We start from the raw sequence: 15,743 nt of genomic DNA, 5'->3' as shown, positions 1-15,743 counted from the left end.
TGTCCAACCAGTGGACACTGACAGAACAATACCCTCATGGAAAGGTGGCTGAGAGATGAGAGTATGTACCGCCGTTATACCCGTTGCTTGGGAAAACAAAGCTACGGACAAAAATGTTTACTAAGTTGATACGAATTGTTGAAATCCTTTTTTTAGCTATGAACCGTTAGCCTTTTGGTTGAGAACTAAAAAAACACTGAAGTGCAATGAATCCTGGGATATGTTGGACCGGGAAGGATCCACCCGTCGGAACGACACATTTGTTGCTTGCGTTTTTCGGAGCTTTTAAATTGGGGGAGTCTGGTGGCAGCCGACAGAATAGGACGCGGTCCCTGAATGGAGACACAGCTCTGTGACCGTGATTTTCACGACGGACATTTTGAGACGTCCCAGAAAAGCACAGGTGTTACTGGAAACTTTAACGAGGCCTCTGTTCACTTCAGGCTCCCACTAATTAGGGTCATTATTAACACCTGTGCTTCTCCCACTGCGACGTGACAAAATGTCCAACATGAAAAAAAAACTAAACGCTATAATATGTGCTCATTATATTTTTATCTGAATTCTGTTCATTGTCAATCATTCTGCATGTTTTTTTTTATTTTTATTATATCTTATAGTAGTTACAGATTCATGTCAGGAGAACTATAGAGGTCTTCGATATATAGTTTTCCCCAAAGTTACACAATTGTCTTCTTAAGAGGAGCCTCTCAGTGAGATGTGCTGCTGAAACTGTTCTACCCTTGGTACTAAATGAGACCTTGCACCTGTTCCCCCGGCATTTCATAAAGTTTCATAAAGCAGTGTTTGATTCATTCACTCTCCCTGGTCACCGATGAGTTCTCCATCTGTGTTTTTTATCTCTACTCGCAGCGGTGCCATCTCTTTTCAACGGACCAAGGTCTGACCCTGTATCTGCTATAAAGTACAGGCCTGTCAACAAACTGCAGTTTTCATTTGGTCTCAAATACTCCTTCAGCCAAACTGCGATACTCTTATACCGCAAAAAGAAAGTGAGAGTGTGGGATTTTATTGAACTTCACAACACATTGGTTAGAATCAGCCTTGTATTTACAGAAGGAACAGTGCAGCCTTCAATACGATGAAGACGACCTCAGTATTTGTGTTTAGATGAATATATACTGATGAATTAGTTTGGTTCAGTTCTGACCTTTACCAATAAAATGTTTTCAGTCTTCATACTACTTTAGCCTAGGCATACATACATACATACCTACTTTTTGTATTCAATGTAGCAGGGATTACATGGAAAACTCTTTACATCCATAGTTAACACTCTCACATAAATTGTATTCAAGTTATAATATTCTTTTGAATGACTTTGATGCATTTAAAAAAAAAAGGACTGCCAATAATCAGAGTTTCAGTCCTTTGAAAGTCTTACAGATATTTAAATATTACATACTAGGGCTTAAAAAACATTTAGGCAGGTCATACTTATGCTGATGTTTTTTCTTTAGACTTTTATAAAGACAAACTACAACAATCAACAACAGTGTGGAACTGATTTTTTAACCTAAAAACTAAATTTTTGTTTAATTTTTTTTAGACTTGCTGTATGTCTTTTCTATTAGTTTGTTTTGTTTCCTCTCTTTATATTTTTGCTATGTTTTATGTGTCTTTTAAGTGTATGTCAACCACTTTGAGTTGCCATTGTGTCCGTAATGTGCTGTATACATAAACTTGCCTTGCCAAAAAACACCTTGCTCATTTGGGCAATCTGATTCCTTCATATGTCATAGGTTAACATTTTTAACTTAAATTACTGACTAAAACTTATATCTTAATATTTCACAAACCTTATTGCATTTGCTTATTGATATTCCCCAGAGGAGGATCCTGTCCCATCTTGGACTAGTTTTGTTTAGCAGGTTCCTCGGGTCCAATAGTTCACTTGGCCCTTCATGTGATTTGCTGTCACCTGAGTGTAATGTGTGTTTTGGAGGTATGTGCAGTGTCAGTAGGTTATTTGTTCAGTTCAACACCCTCACATTGTGGGTTGGCGCCTGAAGGAAGCCACTGGAGGGGCTTTACAAATTTAGAGTTGTTTTAATGTTTAATGCTTGATCTTTCACGTTTCCTTCTTGACCTCTTTATTTCTGTTGCCTCTATGGTTTTGACATTCCTCAGCGTCTCGGTCCTCTTCGAGACGTCTCACACAGTGTACCTTGTTCTGTTAATCGCACCTGGCCTTACACACTCTTACATTTATCTGCTGAGATGAAAGCAGAAGCCTGCACCTATAGCCTCAGGTAGATAACTGTATTATTAAAGACGGACAGACAGGGAGCTGAGGGTCCTGTCTGCATCAAGAGTAATCTTTTTACATTCTTACATTAGAAGAAGGTTGCAGATGTCAGGCGGACCATGACAGCTCAGTCCTGAAGCGGCTCTCTGGTTCACATAATGGAACATCTGAACCTAGAAAACAATTCAAACTCATTAAGTGAATGAAGTATTGTAACAGTCAGCGTTTTTCTTCTTCTTTTGTCTCTTAGTGTTACGCGATGACTTCAGACAGAACCCGCAGGACGCCGTGGTGGCGGCCGGGGAGACCGCCAGCCTCGAGTGTCAGGCCCCTCGCGGGCACCCTGAGCCCACCACCTTCTGGAGGAAAGATAAGGCTCGTCTCGACCTCAAGGACGACAGGATCACGGTGGGTCACTCTCCAGGCGTCCCTCTTCTGCCTTTTACACATTAATCATGGATTCACTTTTACAGTGTAAATACTTAATATTAAATGAGTCCTGCACAGGTTTGTTTTTGCAAGCCTGCACCCGCAAAGCTCCACACAAGACTTGAACCATTACCCGCAATTATCTCCAAGTCATACAGACCCGCCCAGACCCTTTAACCAATGTCCAGTGACTGGAGCCTTCACCAGTGATTAAACACGCATGCTATATACACAGTCACACTTCAAATGCCCTCCTTGCCCAGTTTTGGTGGTTGAGTTGTGTATTAATGCTTTTTACAAGCAGCAAAGCCAGAATGAGAATGTGATCCATTTTGATTGACTAGCTTGTTCTCTGTTGGCATTGGCAGTTATTTGAGTGGCAGTGAAGTGGTGTTGAAGTTCTTTCACAATAAAATAAATCATGCGGCTGACGTAGGCTTTATATAAGTTCACTTTTACCCATGCATGTACCCGAGATCTTATATGAATATTTTATTTTTTATGTTAACACAACTACTAGCGGTTACCAGGTGCAGGACATTGTATTGAACTGGTTGATTCTAATTATGCAATTTCTATTTGAACTCTTATTTGTATTTGTTGCTACATTTTCCTCTTGCAGTGCTACTTCCTTGTGAATTTCCTCTTCGCAGGATTAATGCATGTTATCTCATCTAATGTTTTCATCAGGTACGTGGAGGCAAGCTGACAATTTCTAACACCAAGAAGAGCGACGCAGGGATTTACGTGTGTGTGGCGGCCAACATGGTCGGAGAGAGAGAGAGTGAAAAAGCTCAGCTCTCAGTGTTTGGTAAGACCAAGTCAAAAATGCAACAGAAAATGACTTTTTTTATTTAGTACCTACAAGCTCATACAGTATTTAGCGCTTTGTCAAAAGTACATGTGTCCTCCCCACATCCAGAAAGACCCGTGTTTGTGCAACGACCTGTGAACCAGGTGGTCTTGGTAGATGAGAGTGTGGAGTTCAGGTGTCAAGTCCACGGTGACCCTCCGCCTACGCTGCGCTGGAAAAAGGAGGATGTGGATATTCCCCGTGGCAGGTGAGGGACATTTGTGAATGTGTGTGTAGAGCCCTTTGTGTGTGTATGCTTCTGTGTGCATCATGATGCAGTGAATGTGTTAAAATACAAATGTTGAAGGAGAGCTCTGAGGCACTGAAAGATCCAAGGGTGGACACAGAGCAGAAACATTTGATATTTACTAGTACTATAGCAGACCTACAAGGATTACTGGCATATAGAGAGTTCTACTATTTGACATATTAAATCTAAAGGATCATATAAATGCATTCAAACTCATAATGGCAAATAAAAACTGCTTTTACAACTATATTGAGCAATGTTTTAGATAAAGTTGATGATACAACAATTTAATCAAACACAAAATGATTATGCTAATGACTGTATGCATGCATTAGACATTTAATATCTGATTTGGGGAACTCTGATGAAGAGATATAACTTTGAGATTACTCAGTTGAGCTCGCACCTCCACCGGGGCCCAACAGTCCCCTAATGAAACCACATTTAAATTTACTAGATCCAGATTTTCGTTTGAATCTCACTAATAAATATCAGCTCCCTAAACGGCCAGATTTTTCCTCATCAAGATTCATGAATTATTCTCTGAGAAATCAACAAAAATGTTGAAAAGAAAGAACAATGTTAAAGGAAGTGAAAAACAATTCCTGGATCCACACCAAAGTTTAATGGATTCTTTCCTGTCACATACCGCTTCTGTCCACCATGTTCATGGTAGTCTGTCAAGTACTTTTCGTGTTATCCTGCTAAACAACAAAAAGACAAACAAACAAACTGAGATAATGTACCTCTGCCTAGGCTAAAGCCCTATCTCACCTTGTTAAAGCAGTGTTTCTCATGAATGATCTAGTCTGTGCTGGCCGGCAATACTGTTATTTGTCCTGCTACAATTTTATAAGGAACCAACAATTTTTTAATCTCTTGTTAACATAATATATCTAACTTGCTGTTTAGCTCCTTTGCTGCATTGTATAGCTGTTTGAAGCACTATTTGCAGTTGTGCACATACCCGCAAGTTGTCCCTCTCATGTGAGAACTTGCATCACTTTGGACTGGTTTTGGTTGATGGACACATGAACTGTAAATTGGAAATATTTAAATTTATATTCAAATTGCTGTCAAATAGACAATATACCTCATTTGTGTCAATGTAACAGATACAACTTAACTAAAGTGCATAAAAAATACTCAAATTCTGTGATGCTCAGGACTTGATGAGTCGTCAGAGAGAGACGACACACCTTTAACTCACATCTGTACAAGCCATGACTGCGGACAACCGCCTGTCTGTCTGTCCACCGGTCTGTCTGCCTCTACCTGCGTTGTGCCCTCTACCTCAGTGCCCCTTGACTCCGGAAACATGTCCTACTTTCAGACCTGCCTCGCCTCACTTCCCTCCTTCCAGTGCTTTCATTCTTCTCCTAAACCCGTCGGCCTCCTGGGGAAGTCTGTATCTGGGTCAGGGATGTGCTGTGAATGGAGTCCTCACCAGAATCTGGACGGACCTCGCAGCCCCCATCGATATTCTGCCCACACCCCTTGGAACATCTATTTCAGATGTGACTTTTTCTCACCCCTTGTGCCATTTCTCTGCCTGACTTCTCTCCCATCTCTGCATCAGTATGGCTGGCTAGACAATTTCACAGGATCTCTCACACTCAAAAGGGACCCCAGAGAGGGAGAGCCCGACTCCTCGCTCCCGTGCTCGTCCCCTCCGCAGCCCCTCGGAGGCGCTTATCTAAACTCTGGAAGCTGAGATGTTTCTGCCAGCTCTTAACTGTGCCGCCGCTGCACTACAGCGTGCTGCGCTGGTGGACGCACACCGATGCATGGAGTATCTCTATGAATAAGTCATATCTTGCTGCTCGGCTCATTCATCAAATTCAGTTTGTCAGACTGTGCCACACCCTTACTCTCAGACTGTTTGTCTATCTCTCCCTCTGTCTCCCTCTCTCCTCGGCTCACTCTCTCCCATGCACACACACACACAAACTCACACATATAGGATAGCACAGCCCACACCACAGTGGGTGGCGCGTCTTTATAAATATTGAAATAGTGGAACAGTCAGGGTTCCAGCTGAAAGCACCTTTCATTTTGCTTTGCCTTCATCTTGGAGTAATTGCTCCCCCTTTCTTCTGCCTCTGTAGCCAAGTGTGTGCAGCAGAGAGTCTTAATTGTCCTAGAAAGTCTTGTCTTTATTATATCAAAAATGACACAACAAACAGTACACAAGTTGTCACAGCCTTGATTTCATTTCAGTGGTTATTGACTTATTTACTGTATTAAAAATGTGAATTTCTTAAAAAGAAAAGCAGTAGTCAAATGTGCAACCAACCTGTGGTGTCGCTCTCTCCGTCATCAGGTACGACATCAGATACGAAAAAGAGGACTTCCTGCTGCGGATCAAAAAGGCCTCAGTCAGCGATCAGGGCACCTTCGCTTGTCTTGCCGAGAACCGCGTGGGCAAAGTGGAGGCCTCGGCCTACCTGACCATCAGAGGTGGGTAACCCGCTTGTGGACTAAAGCTCATAACCCAACCTTGATATATTTTGTATCTCCCAAAGCAGGCCGCAGGACAATCAGCCCTTTATTGCCCACTTTACGAGCGTTATTGCCCCCCTGCTGAAAGGCTGGGCCCGGCCACGGCTTCCCTTTTCATATAACTGGAGCTGATGTAGTTGATTGCTCCAGGTCTCCAGCCAGGCTCCACATATGAACAATCCAACCCGTTTTAAGTGAACTGTTATGACCTCTCCTGGGGCTCTTATTCTCCAACCAGTCCACTCGCTCCATATTTACACGTATCAATGGGAGGAAGCTATTTCGTATTTGATTTTGTAGAAAATATAAAAATTGCTCCCCTTCTGCTTCCTGCTCGTTATAACCGACGAGTGTGAAAACTTGAGTAACAATCAAAATTGGAACCAATTCTGAACCCCTCGAGTAAGTCCATCATACATCATCATACATACCGAGCATTCTAGATCTCATGACATTAACTGTTCATTCTGTCTTTATCATAACAAGAGTTTTATTCTTCTTGCTTTCGTTCTTGCATGAACAGTCTTACACGTTGAAAAGCTCCATGGTAATGTTTACGATTTGTGTTGTTGTCAATACATTTGAGTTAAAACCATTAGATAAAGCCAGTTGTGCTTATAATTAGATGAGTTATTATAAGAAATGTTAAGTATGAGTCAGTAAACACCGATCAATGATACAAAACAAGCTTCTGTAAGGATAAAGATTTTTTCCCCCCAATAAATGATCAATTATAGAAGAAAGATATATACTTTTATTGAATGCATCTCTCTAGTTGTTATGTGCTGTGATGGTTGCAGAGTTTGCAACATGGTGTAAGGTAGTTAATTGGATATATTGAGCGGATGTTGAGAGATGCTAGACAGTCAGACGATAGAAATAAATAAACCCTCAACTCATCCATCACTGGGCTGCCCTGGATGAGTGAACGTCACGTGAGCATGGCAGTATGTCTTGCTTTTCATTACAGCAGCCATGTTATAAGGTTAGAGCTGCCAAACAGGCCACATGCCAGATCTTCTAAAGAGTTGGGGTTTCCTGTTTATTTCACCAAGTTCGCCGCAAAACAGCACGTAGCATCTCCGCAGCAGGCTACCATCAGATTAAAAAGTCAGGGACCCCATGAAGCAATCTGTTTACTTTGTGAATGTGTTGTTATCATGACATAAGTTAAGTGTTGCTGATAAATCTGTTCAGTGGTTTTCGGCATCAGTTTCCCTCCCCACCCCCGACTGTTGCCAAAGCGCCATTTCCTTCAGGCCCATGCCATCACCTCTCTTCGGTGACTGAGCTTTACCCTTCTCCTCTTCCTCTAACTTCATGGATGACAGCCCAACTCCCACCTCATCCATTTCTGATTTTCATTCGTTTTTTTTTCTTCTGTCCCTCTATTCTACTCCTCTGCTGTCCCTCTCTCTGTGTCGTGTGTTTATCTCACCCACACCATTGTTGTGTCACCAGCTCGCCCCGTCGGTAAGTAAGAGCTGATGCCATTGTATGCATGCGTTGCTTTCAGTTTTATGGTCACACACACTCTTGCAGTATGCATGCACTGTTGTGGCATTCCACAAACACATTCATCAGACTAATATTGGACATGCATATCCACGAAGTTACTCTGAAGCCCCTGAATTCCCCCTGGCGTTCGTCTGTAGAAGCAATGGATTGACCACCTCACTTTTTATTTTCCCGGATGGGCGTCCAGATATGGATGATGCACCTCAGTGGACACATTTGAATTCAAAAGGACATCAATTCGCCCTGCTTATCAGCCGGTATCAATCAATCTGATGTTCTGGCAGCTGGATGAATGGCTTGCGAGATTGGCATAATTAGGAAATAGCTTTTAAAGCAATAAGAAATTCCTAATGCATGAACCTTTTAGCCTGCAGCTAGACCTTCAGTCCAAACTGTCTTTCTGTACGCAGACATCTCTGTGCAAATATGCTGCTATTGTGTTGTCTGTTTTACCTTTAACCTCAGAGGCGCCCCAGTTTGTGGTGCGACCCCGGGACCAGATCGTGGCTCAAGGACGCGCAGCTACCTTTCCCTGCGAGACCAGGGGCAAACCTCAGCCCACTGTCTTCTGGCAGCGAGAGGGCAGCCAGGTGAGGATACTGATTCAAGCTGCTTTCAGACATGCACTGAACTCCGGGTAATCTCCGGAGGGGCTGTATGTGAGAACGCAAATGTCAACGCGAGAGGCTCCAGCATTCCCCTGGTAGCCCTGTAGTAAAAACCCTGGATAATAGGGTTGCACGTGAGAACAGAATAAGATCGTCCACAATTATCCATGAGTGAGTGGGCATGTTGATGACATTTCTAACACGTGACGGATGCAAAAAAAAAAAAAAAAAAGAATACTAATTCGTCAGGATATAAGAGCAGTGCCACACTTAAAGGGATATTGATGAAGATTTCAAGAGCTTTTGGTGATAAGGTGTCCCCAGGGTCCATTGTCTGTTAACATTGTGATCTCTGTGACAGTTTTTTAAACATTAAGTCCTATCTCCTGCTTGCTACTCCAACCCTCAGCATAATGCTCCGGAGATATCTGTGCTGTGAGAATGCGTTTGATCTCCGTAGAAAGTCTGGACTCTACTGTGCAGAAATTCAAAGATTTACTTGTTTGCGTGTCTGTACGGATGTGTGCATGCTGGGGAATTAATTATTCCTCTCTGTACAGACACAAATTCTGCAACCGCATCAAAAATAAAATATGTAAAAACGTCCAATCATCGGACTTAAAGGATCAAACCCCGGGGAGAGCAGGGAGCGATTCTGCTCCACGTAAAGATGAAGTGGTCATTTATTTTCAATCTGCACCAGTCTGACCAGCCAAGTCACTTAGCATGCCACAATGTCATGTGCTGCATTAGAGTCATTAGACATAATGAAAGCAGGCTAATGTCCTTTGCTGCCCGTCAGTTTGTGTGCTCGAGGTGCAGAGAGATGATGCCTCTTTTTCATGACCAGGACTGCGGGTTACCGCGGCAGGATCATCACTCGGGGGGGTAAACTGCCATTCAGGCCTAGTGGGAAAGAGTTGCTGACCCACTTTTGTGACTGAATTGTACATAATTGTGAGAACATGGAAGTTAAATGAAGGCTTGTCTTAAATTAAACAGTCAGTCATGTTGTAAAGTTCAAATTCAGATGAGCGCAGTCGTTCCCCTTTGTGACATTTTCACGACGATTAAATCTTTATTCACTAAGATAATCATGAACAATAGAAAAACTGTGCAGCCATTCATCTCTCACCTTCAAAAAGAAAGAGTACATAAAAAGTACAACTTTCTAACGAACGTAGTTGTTGGGTACTGAAAATTGATGACTGTATTTTTATATTTTTTAGGTAATTGTGTAACAAGTGTTGCAATTATTTATAATTGTATTTTTAAGTTGATATGTTAAATTTCAATTCTCCTTTGCAATTAAAAAACCTGTTTTAATCGTTGATCAGCTCTGGCACCGTTTAGGCCCCGGAATTGTTTTGCGAAAAACCCAAAACACTACCCAACCCTAACTATAAGAGAGGTTCTTCTTCCTCAATTCAATTCCTCTCAAATGAATCCCATAATACTCAAGTCACTTTCCCACTTCCACTCCCTGCAGGACCTTCTGTTTCCCAACCAGCCGACACAGGGAGACAGCCGAGTTTCTGTGTCTGTGAGCGGCGAGCTGACCATTTCATCTGTGCAACGCTCTGATGCCGGGTACTATATCTGCCAGGCCCTCACTGTGGCAGGCAGCATCATGGCCAAGGCTCAGCTTGAAGTGGCAGACGGTAAGACTGGCCAAACACACACACACACACACACACATACACTTATATACACAAACACCAACAAAACTAACATTTGCTAATAAAAAATACTTTAAAACATTTTCTACTTTTACTCTTTTGGTCCACACCCTGTCAGGTACTTTGGGCATCAGGGAGGCAAAGCACATGCACAGTATTGGTGAACACTCAAAACACTATTGCATGATTGTATGGCTCAATAAACAGGTCATTTCACCGGAATGGAGCCGTTACTTTCCCCCCAACGATAACATCCAGAGGGATTTCTCCAAATAGCTAAATAAGTAGATAACAGAGACACCACTGCTTCTCTGATATAAAGTTTAAACTCAGCCTTTTCAAACTAATTTGATTTATAGAGGAGATGGAACTGAAAGCCCCTTAAAAGTGCCAACCACCCAACATTCAGATTTAAGGCGGTACTAACTGGGTCAGCTATAACAAGATGCATTATAATTTCAAAACCTTGTCAATGTTATTCTGTCTTTGATGCCTTTTTTGTTGTGGTGCAGACTGAGCTTTAGAATGAGATGAAACATACCCACACAGGCTTTCAGCATCATCCAGACCTAATAAAACATTGAATACCAGTACATCACCGGCTGTTTGTCTGCCCACACACATAAAGGTGAAGATGCATCTGTACGTTCTAAAAGCCAGTCACCCACAGTCATCCTTTTCATCATCACCCGGCTGTGGTAAATGTGAGCGGCTCGACTAAAAGACTGAAACTGAAATAAAACTGTCTCCTTGATGGAGAGACGCTTTTGCGCATTTTTCTCTCTTTTTGACAAAGCTTTAACGTCGGCATTAAGTGCTGAGCCGCTGCCAGCTGGGAGCTGTTTATGCCCTTCTCCTCCATTTGTTTCTTGGCGTGTCCTTCCACACATTATTAAATTAACATCTGTTGAAGTGTTTTTTGGAGAGGAAATCACTCCTGTTCTGTCACTCAGAAGAGATGGATCAATATCCAAATGTTTGCTGCAGAGCACAATGGATGGGAGGCATACCTTTTGATTCATGGCTGAACAAAGATGGACGGAGTTTTCGAAGCTCGGACAGTTTGGTGTCAGAGAGTGGGAGATCATCACTTTCCCTCTGGTTGTCCAAGAGGCTTCTCCACTGATGGTTTCCGATTTGGATTAGTGCTTCACGCTGGCATGTGACAGACAGGTTTATAAATAATCCAGTTAGAGGTGAAATAAAGGGGCTTGCTGCATTCTCTATAGTTGTGTTTGTGCAGAATCAAGCCAAAAATTCACTGTGCGATTCAAGCCTGCTTTTTACCTGATTTCAGAGCTGGACTGAATTTTAATTTTGTTGACAGTGAGTTATTTGTCGTGCAGTGCACAGGGGGGTGCGAGGAGCGATCAGATGCTCCAGATCGCCGGTCGGACAATCAGGGGATTCTGTGGCATGTCAGAAATTTTGGTCGTCCTCAGTACTCCATTCGATTCCTCAAGCTCCTCGCCTTTTTTTTCTCTCAAGGCATCTGAGCAAAAAGGCTTAACACAATCGACGGAGTTTATGGTTTGAAGCAATTGGACAGAAAGTAAGAAAAAGAAAGATATAAAAGGGCTTTAAAATACAGTAGGTAGTGAATATACAACAAAGTAGAATCAAATGTAGTTTGCTTTCTCTCTTTAGGATGTTTGGACAAAGAGATTGACGCATATGATCGAGGCAACGTTTTTCTTATAGTTGGCAGCAGGGCCGGGTCTAGACAGGCATGTATGAGGGGGCAGCCACAAATCTTGAGGGGGCATTGTGCCTAACCCTAACCCTATTTAGTTTGAGGGGGCACAACATTTATTTGAGGGGGCCAGGCCCCCTCTTGCCCCTGCCTAGACCCGGCCCTGGTTGGCAGTGTTAGCAAGCAAACTGCGACTTCTTGTTCTTTGACAGAGACACGAGTCCTGAGCTGGTCCAGAGGAGCTGGTGCAGAGTACAACGTGAGCAGCCAGGTCGTGTCCAGTGTCAGCACATAAATCCTGAGCTCTGGCTTCACATCTCAGACGATTTACCCGTAGAGTGTGAGCTGGAATTTAACAACATTTCTAACGTCGCACAGTGTGTGCCCGGCTTCAGTGAGTACAGTTCTTCCAGCCAGTGTAAGAAGTGCCATACACTCTCGTGGTTACATTTACTCCAGTTGGCAGGCAGAGGGAGGTTGTGTGTGAGGACAGAAACAAAGGCGTCATATTCAGCCATTATTTTTTTCACTGCAAGTTGTTTGCAGCCTGCTGAGCATACAGACACAGACAGTTGAGATGCCACAGAAGTGGTCTGACAATTTTCTGTGGATGCGAAACTGGGTCATTGTTCCACTCCATTGTAACCACGCTGAATGCAAGATTACCCACAGCCACCGCTCTCCAAGCAGGGGCAAGCTACTAATTTTTCTGAGGCCATATTTCAAGCCTTACATAGGGAGTGAGTATTTGACACTAGCTCGACTCTGGGTGAACTTGAACCTGTCTGACAGATTCCTACAGACACTGAGGAGGCCCGGAGGCTAATAGTAGCCGCTGCTGTGGTGCTTGATCAGAGAGCACGAGCCTGAACCCTGAGAGTTACCTTTCAACTCCGGTTTTGTGCAGTATTGTTATTGGATTTATAGAAATGTATGCTCTGATTATGTTTAATTACCGAATACATGTTTTAACAATAAGACATGAACAGCGAGTAAGCATTCTGCCTGAAAGTGGTGAACACCATATTTTTTTTATTTCCTCGCCACTAAAGGAATGAGTTTATGATTATCTTTTTATTGGACTACGGCTAAATCAGGAACAGCAATATAATGCTGCTGTGGGCTCTGGGATCACTTGGGATACGGGTAGCTTGCTGTACAGTAGACGTAATGATTTTCTGAAAATGCTCTGCTACACAGTATATCAGTCAGTATAGAGCCTAATATAAAAAATATTTTATATAGCCGCCTAGGTGGTTATGTTTTCATAAGCATTTTTTTGTGTGTCAGTCAGCAGGTTTACGCAAAAACTACAGAACCGAATTCCGTTCAATTTTGAGAAAAGGTGGGACTATAGAAGACACTATTCATTGAGGAGGCTACAATGCTGCTAACAAGCACCACTGGGACCGGGGGAAACATTTCCTGCTTAGACAACGCTTTTATTTCTCCAAAACATTTTTCACTCTAATTACAAGTAGAAGCGTAAAAGACAACCCATCCAATTTTTTTCTTTTTTTTTTATATTGAAACTGTCCTGGCTGAATTGAATGCCCACAGAAACCCCCACATATGTTACTGCCATGAGAGTTCGAGGTCACTGAACGTAGCCCGAGGACATAGGTCACAGACGTACCCATAGGACAGGAAAGAATCCATACAATTTTAGAGTGAATCTGAATAACATTGCGAGATAGGGCATCGGCTTTGGCAGAGGTATGCGCTCTTAGAGTGCCCTTGTGGTTTGTTTGTTATTTAGCAGAATGATGCAAAAACTACTGGATGAGCTAACGCAAAACTTGGTGGAAGGATGCAGTTTGAGTCGGGGAAGAGCCCATTCAATTTTGGTGTAGAAAGGATATCCTTTAAATATTTACTGTCTTTAATATAATAAGAATACGTTTTTCAACATTTTTGTTAATTGCTTATGGATGTTTGTGGAAAAAAACAGCCATGTTTAGGGGACTGACATTTATGAGTAATGCAATATGGTGCAGTTCCCAAAAATCCATTGTGGTCTCATTAGGGGACTGTCGAGCCTTGGTGGAGGTATGTATTCTACTGAGTGCCATTCTAGCTGAAGCATTTATTTCCTCTCCATAACACAGCAACAAAACAAAGTCCACGTTTTTAACGACTCATGAATGCGAACAATTCAGCCTCCACAAAAATGGCAGACGACACTCGGTTCCTCTTACTGTACTCTGCGCTGCACCTTGTTGTACCTGATGTGTCTCCTATTGTCCAGGACTTGTTGTGTTCCTCGTTGTGATGAAAGATAAGATGGGGGGGGGGGGGGGGGGACCAGCTCTAAACACTTGCGTGAAAGGAGACAGAACTGATAAAGCTGGAGAGCAGCAGTGAGGAAATTAAAAGCGTGGGGGGGGGGCGTTAGTTACAAGGCCTAGAGAGATTCTACAGTGGAGAAATTACTGCTCCAGAGAGCATAAGTTGTTTTCTGGATGATATAACATGCTTTTAAAAGGCTTTAAAGGAGAAGTGTTGTTGCTGTGCTTGGCATGTTAATTCAGAGTTTAGTTCTGTGCATAGGTTGGGGGCGATGCCAAGAAGGAGGTGGTGAAGCCATGAGTCAGAGCAGAAAGGGCGAGGACGGGCATGGATGTGTTGAGAGGTGTTAGGAGGATGGTACGGTAATTAGCACTATGGGTGAAGCGTCGTTAATCCTCACCTAGTAATTAAAGCTCAAAGGTGCGACGCGGTGCCACGAGCGCACAGTCCTACTGTGGGAAAGGCTCACAAAACACTTCCTCTCACAACACATCCGTCAGATTGAGCCGTAACATACTGGGCCTGCAATCACTAATGCAACAAATTAACACCTTGCGTTAAGGTCACATGGTTTCCCTTCCTCACTTTTTGTCACTGCCAACACAATGACAACGAAATTACACTGCGACTGGAATTCATTCAGACACCTGCTCCTTGATTATTATCCTTAGCCCTGAAGGACCGCCCACCACCCATCATCCGGCAGGGCCCGTCCAACCAAACGCAGGCGCTGGGAGGCGTGACCCTGCTCAGGTGTCAGGCGTCCGGGGAGCCCGAGCCCACGGTGTCCTGGCGGAAGAACGGGGCCAGCCTGCTGGGAAAGGACCCGCGGTTCTCACTGCTCGACCATGGAAGCCTCCAGATCCAGAGCACCAGGGTGAGTTACACTGGATACAGAGAGTTGAGCGTGAGAGGAGTCAGCATGCAGCTTTGTAATGCCCAACCATTAAAAGATAATTCCACCTCTTACTTTCCCGAGCTTGCATTTTAACTGCTGAGGTCCGGGAACATGGTACCATTGCAGTTAATGAACATCCAGGTTGCACACCAACCCAAGGACTTTAAAATGTATGATTATCCGACTCTAACAAGCGGCTGTGTTCTCAGATCTCAGCAATTAACTGGAGTGGCGGTTGGCGAGTACACACACATTATTAACAATCGGAAATTGTAGCCGAAAGCCCCAGAATAAGACCAACCAATACTGAAATGTTTTTGGTTGCTATCTGATTTAACTGTACGATAGCAAGCATCCCACTGATGAACATAATATTTGACCAAGATTTCCTTCCTCTTTTCTAAACCACCACTTGATAGTGATTTTATCAGGACCCGGGGGGTAATTAATAAGAACAAAGAATTGTTAATTAGTCTTGGAGAGAATTATTTAATCCAAATGCTTTGCACCATCTCAACTGAATCTCTTGCAAATGTATGTCTGCAAAAAGTAATCGTACTGTGTGCACACAATTAACATTTTACTTACCTACAACTCATACATGTGCACAGTGCCATGTAAAAGGGGTGAATCCAAAGGCATCGGCCAGGGGGGGCAATGGCCCCAGCTCAAATCTATGGTGCCTCTTACTGAATCAGGATTTTTGCACAGAGGTTAGACACAGAATTGGCCCCTAATTTGGAATAAAGCCTAGA

The 15,743-nt window shown here is 43.1% G+C and overlaps 1 protein-coding gene across 1 annotated transcript in view; it reads left to right on the top strand.

The window, feature by feature from the left end:
- Positions 1-15,743, top strand: part of LOC128457441 (roundabout homolog 2-like) — an 86,182-nt gene that overhangs the window by 45,676 nt on the left and 24,763 nt on the right. Inside the window, exons 3-10 of the mRNA XM_053442123.1 lie at positions 2,520-2,677; positions 3,389-3,509; positions 3,621-3,759; positions 6,125-6,261; positions 7,765-7,776; positions 8,287-8,411; positions 9,919-10,090; positions 14,762-14,967. Coding sequence (XP_053298098.1) covers positions 2,520-2,677; positions 3,389-3,509; positions 3,621-3,759; positions 6,125-6,261; positions 7,765-7,776; positions 8,287-8,411; positions 9,919-10,090; positions 14,762-14,967 — 1,070 coding nt within the window. The remainder of the gene's footprint in view (positions 1-2,519; positions 2,678-3,388; positions 3,510-3,620; positions 3,760-6,124; positions 6,262-7,764; positions 7,777-8,286; positions 8,412-9,918; positions 10,091-14,761; positions 14,968-15,743) is intronic.

This window comes from Pleuronectes platessa, chromosome 15 (assembly GCF_947347685.1).
Source record: "Pleuronectes platessa chromosome 15, fPlePla1.1, whole genome shotgun sequence".
Classification (NCBI taxonomy): domain Eukaryota; kingdom Metazoa; phylum Chordata; class Actinopteri; order Pleuronectiformes; family Pleuronectidae; genus Pleuronectes; species Pleuronectes platessa.
This window is presented reverse-complemented; position numbering and strand designations above follow the sequence as displayed.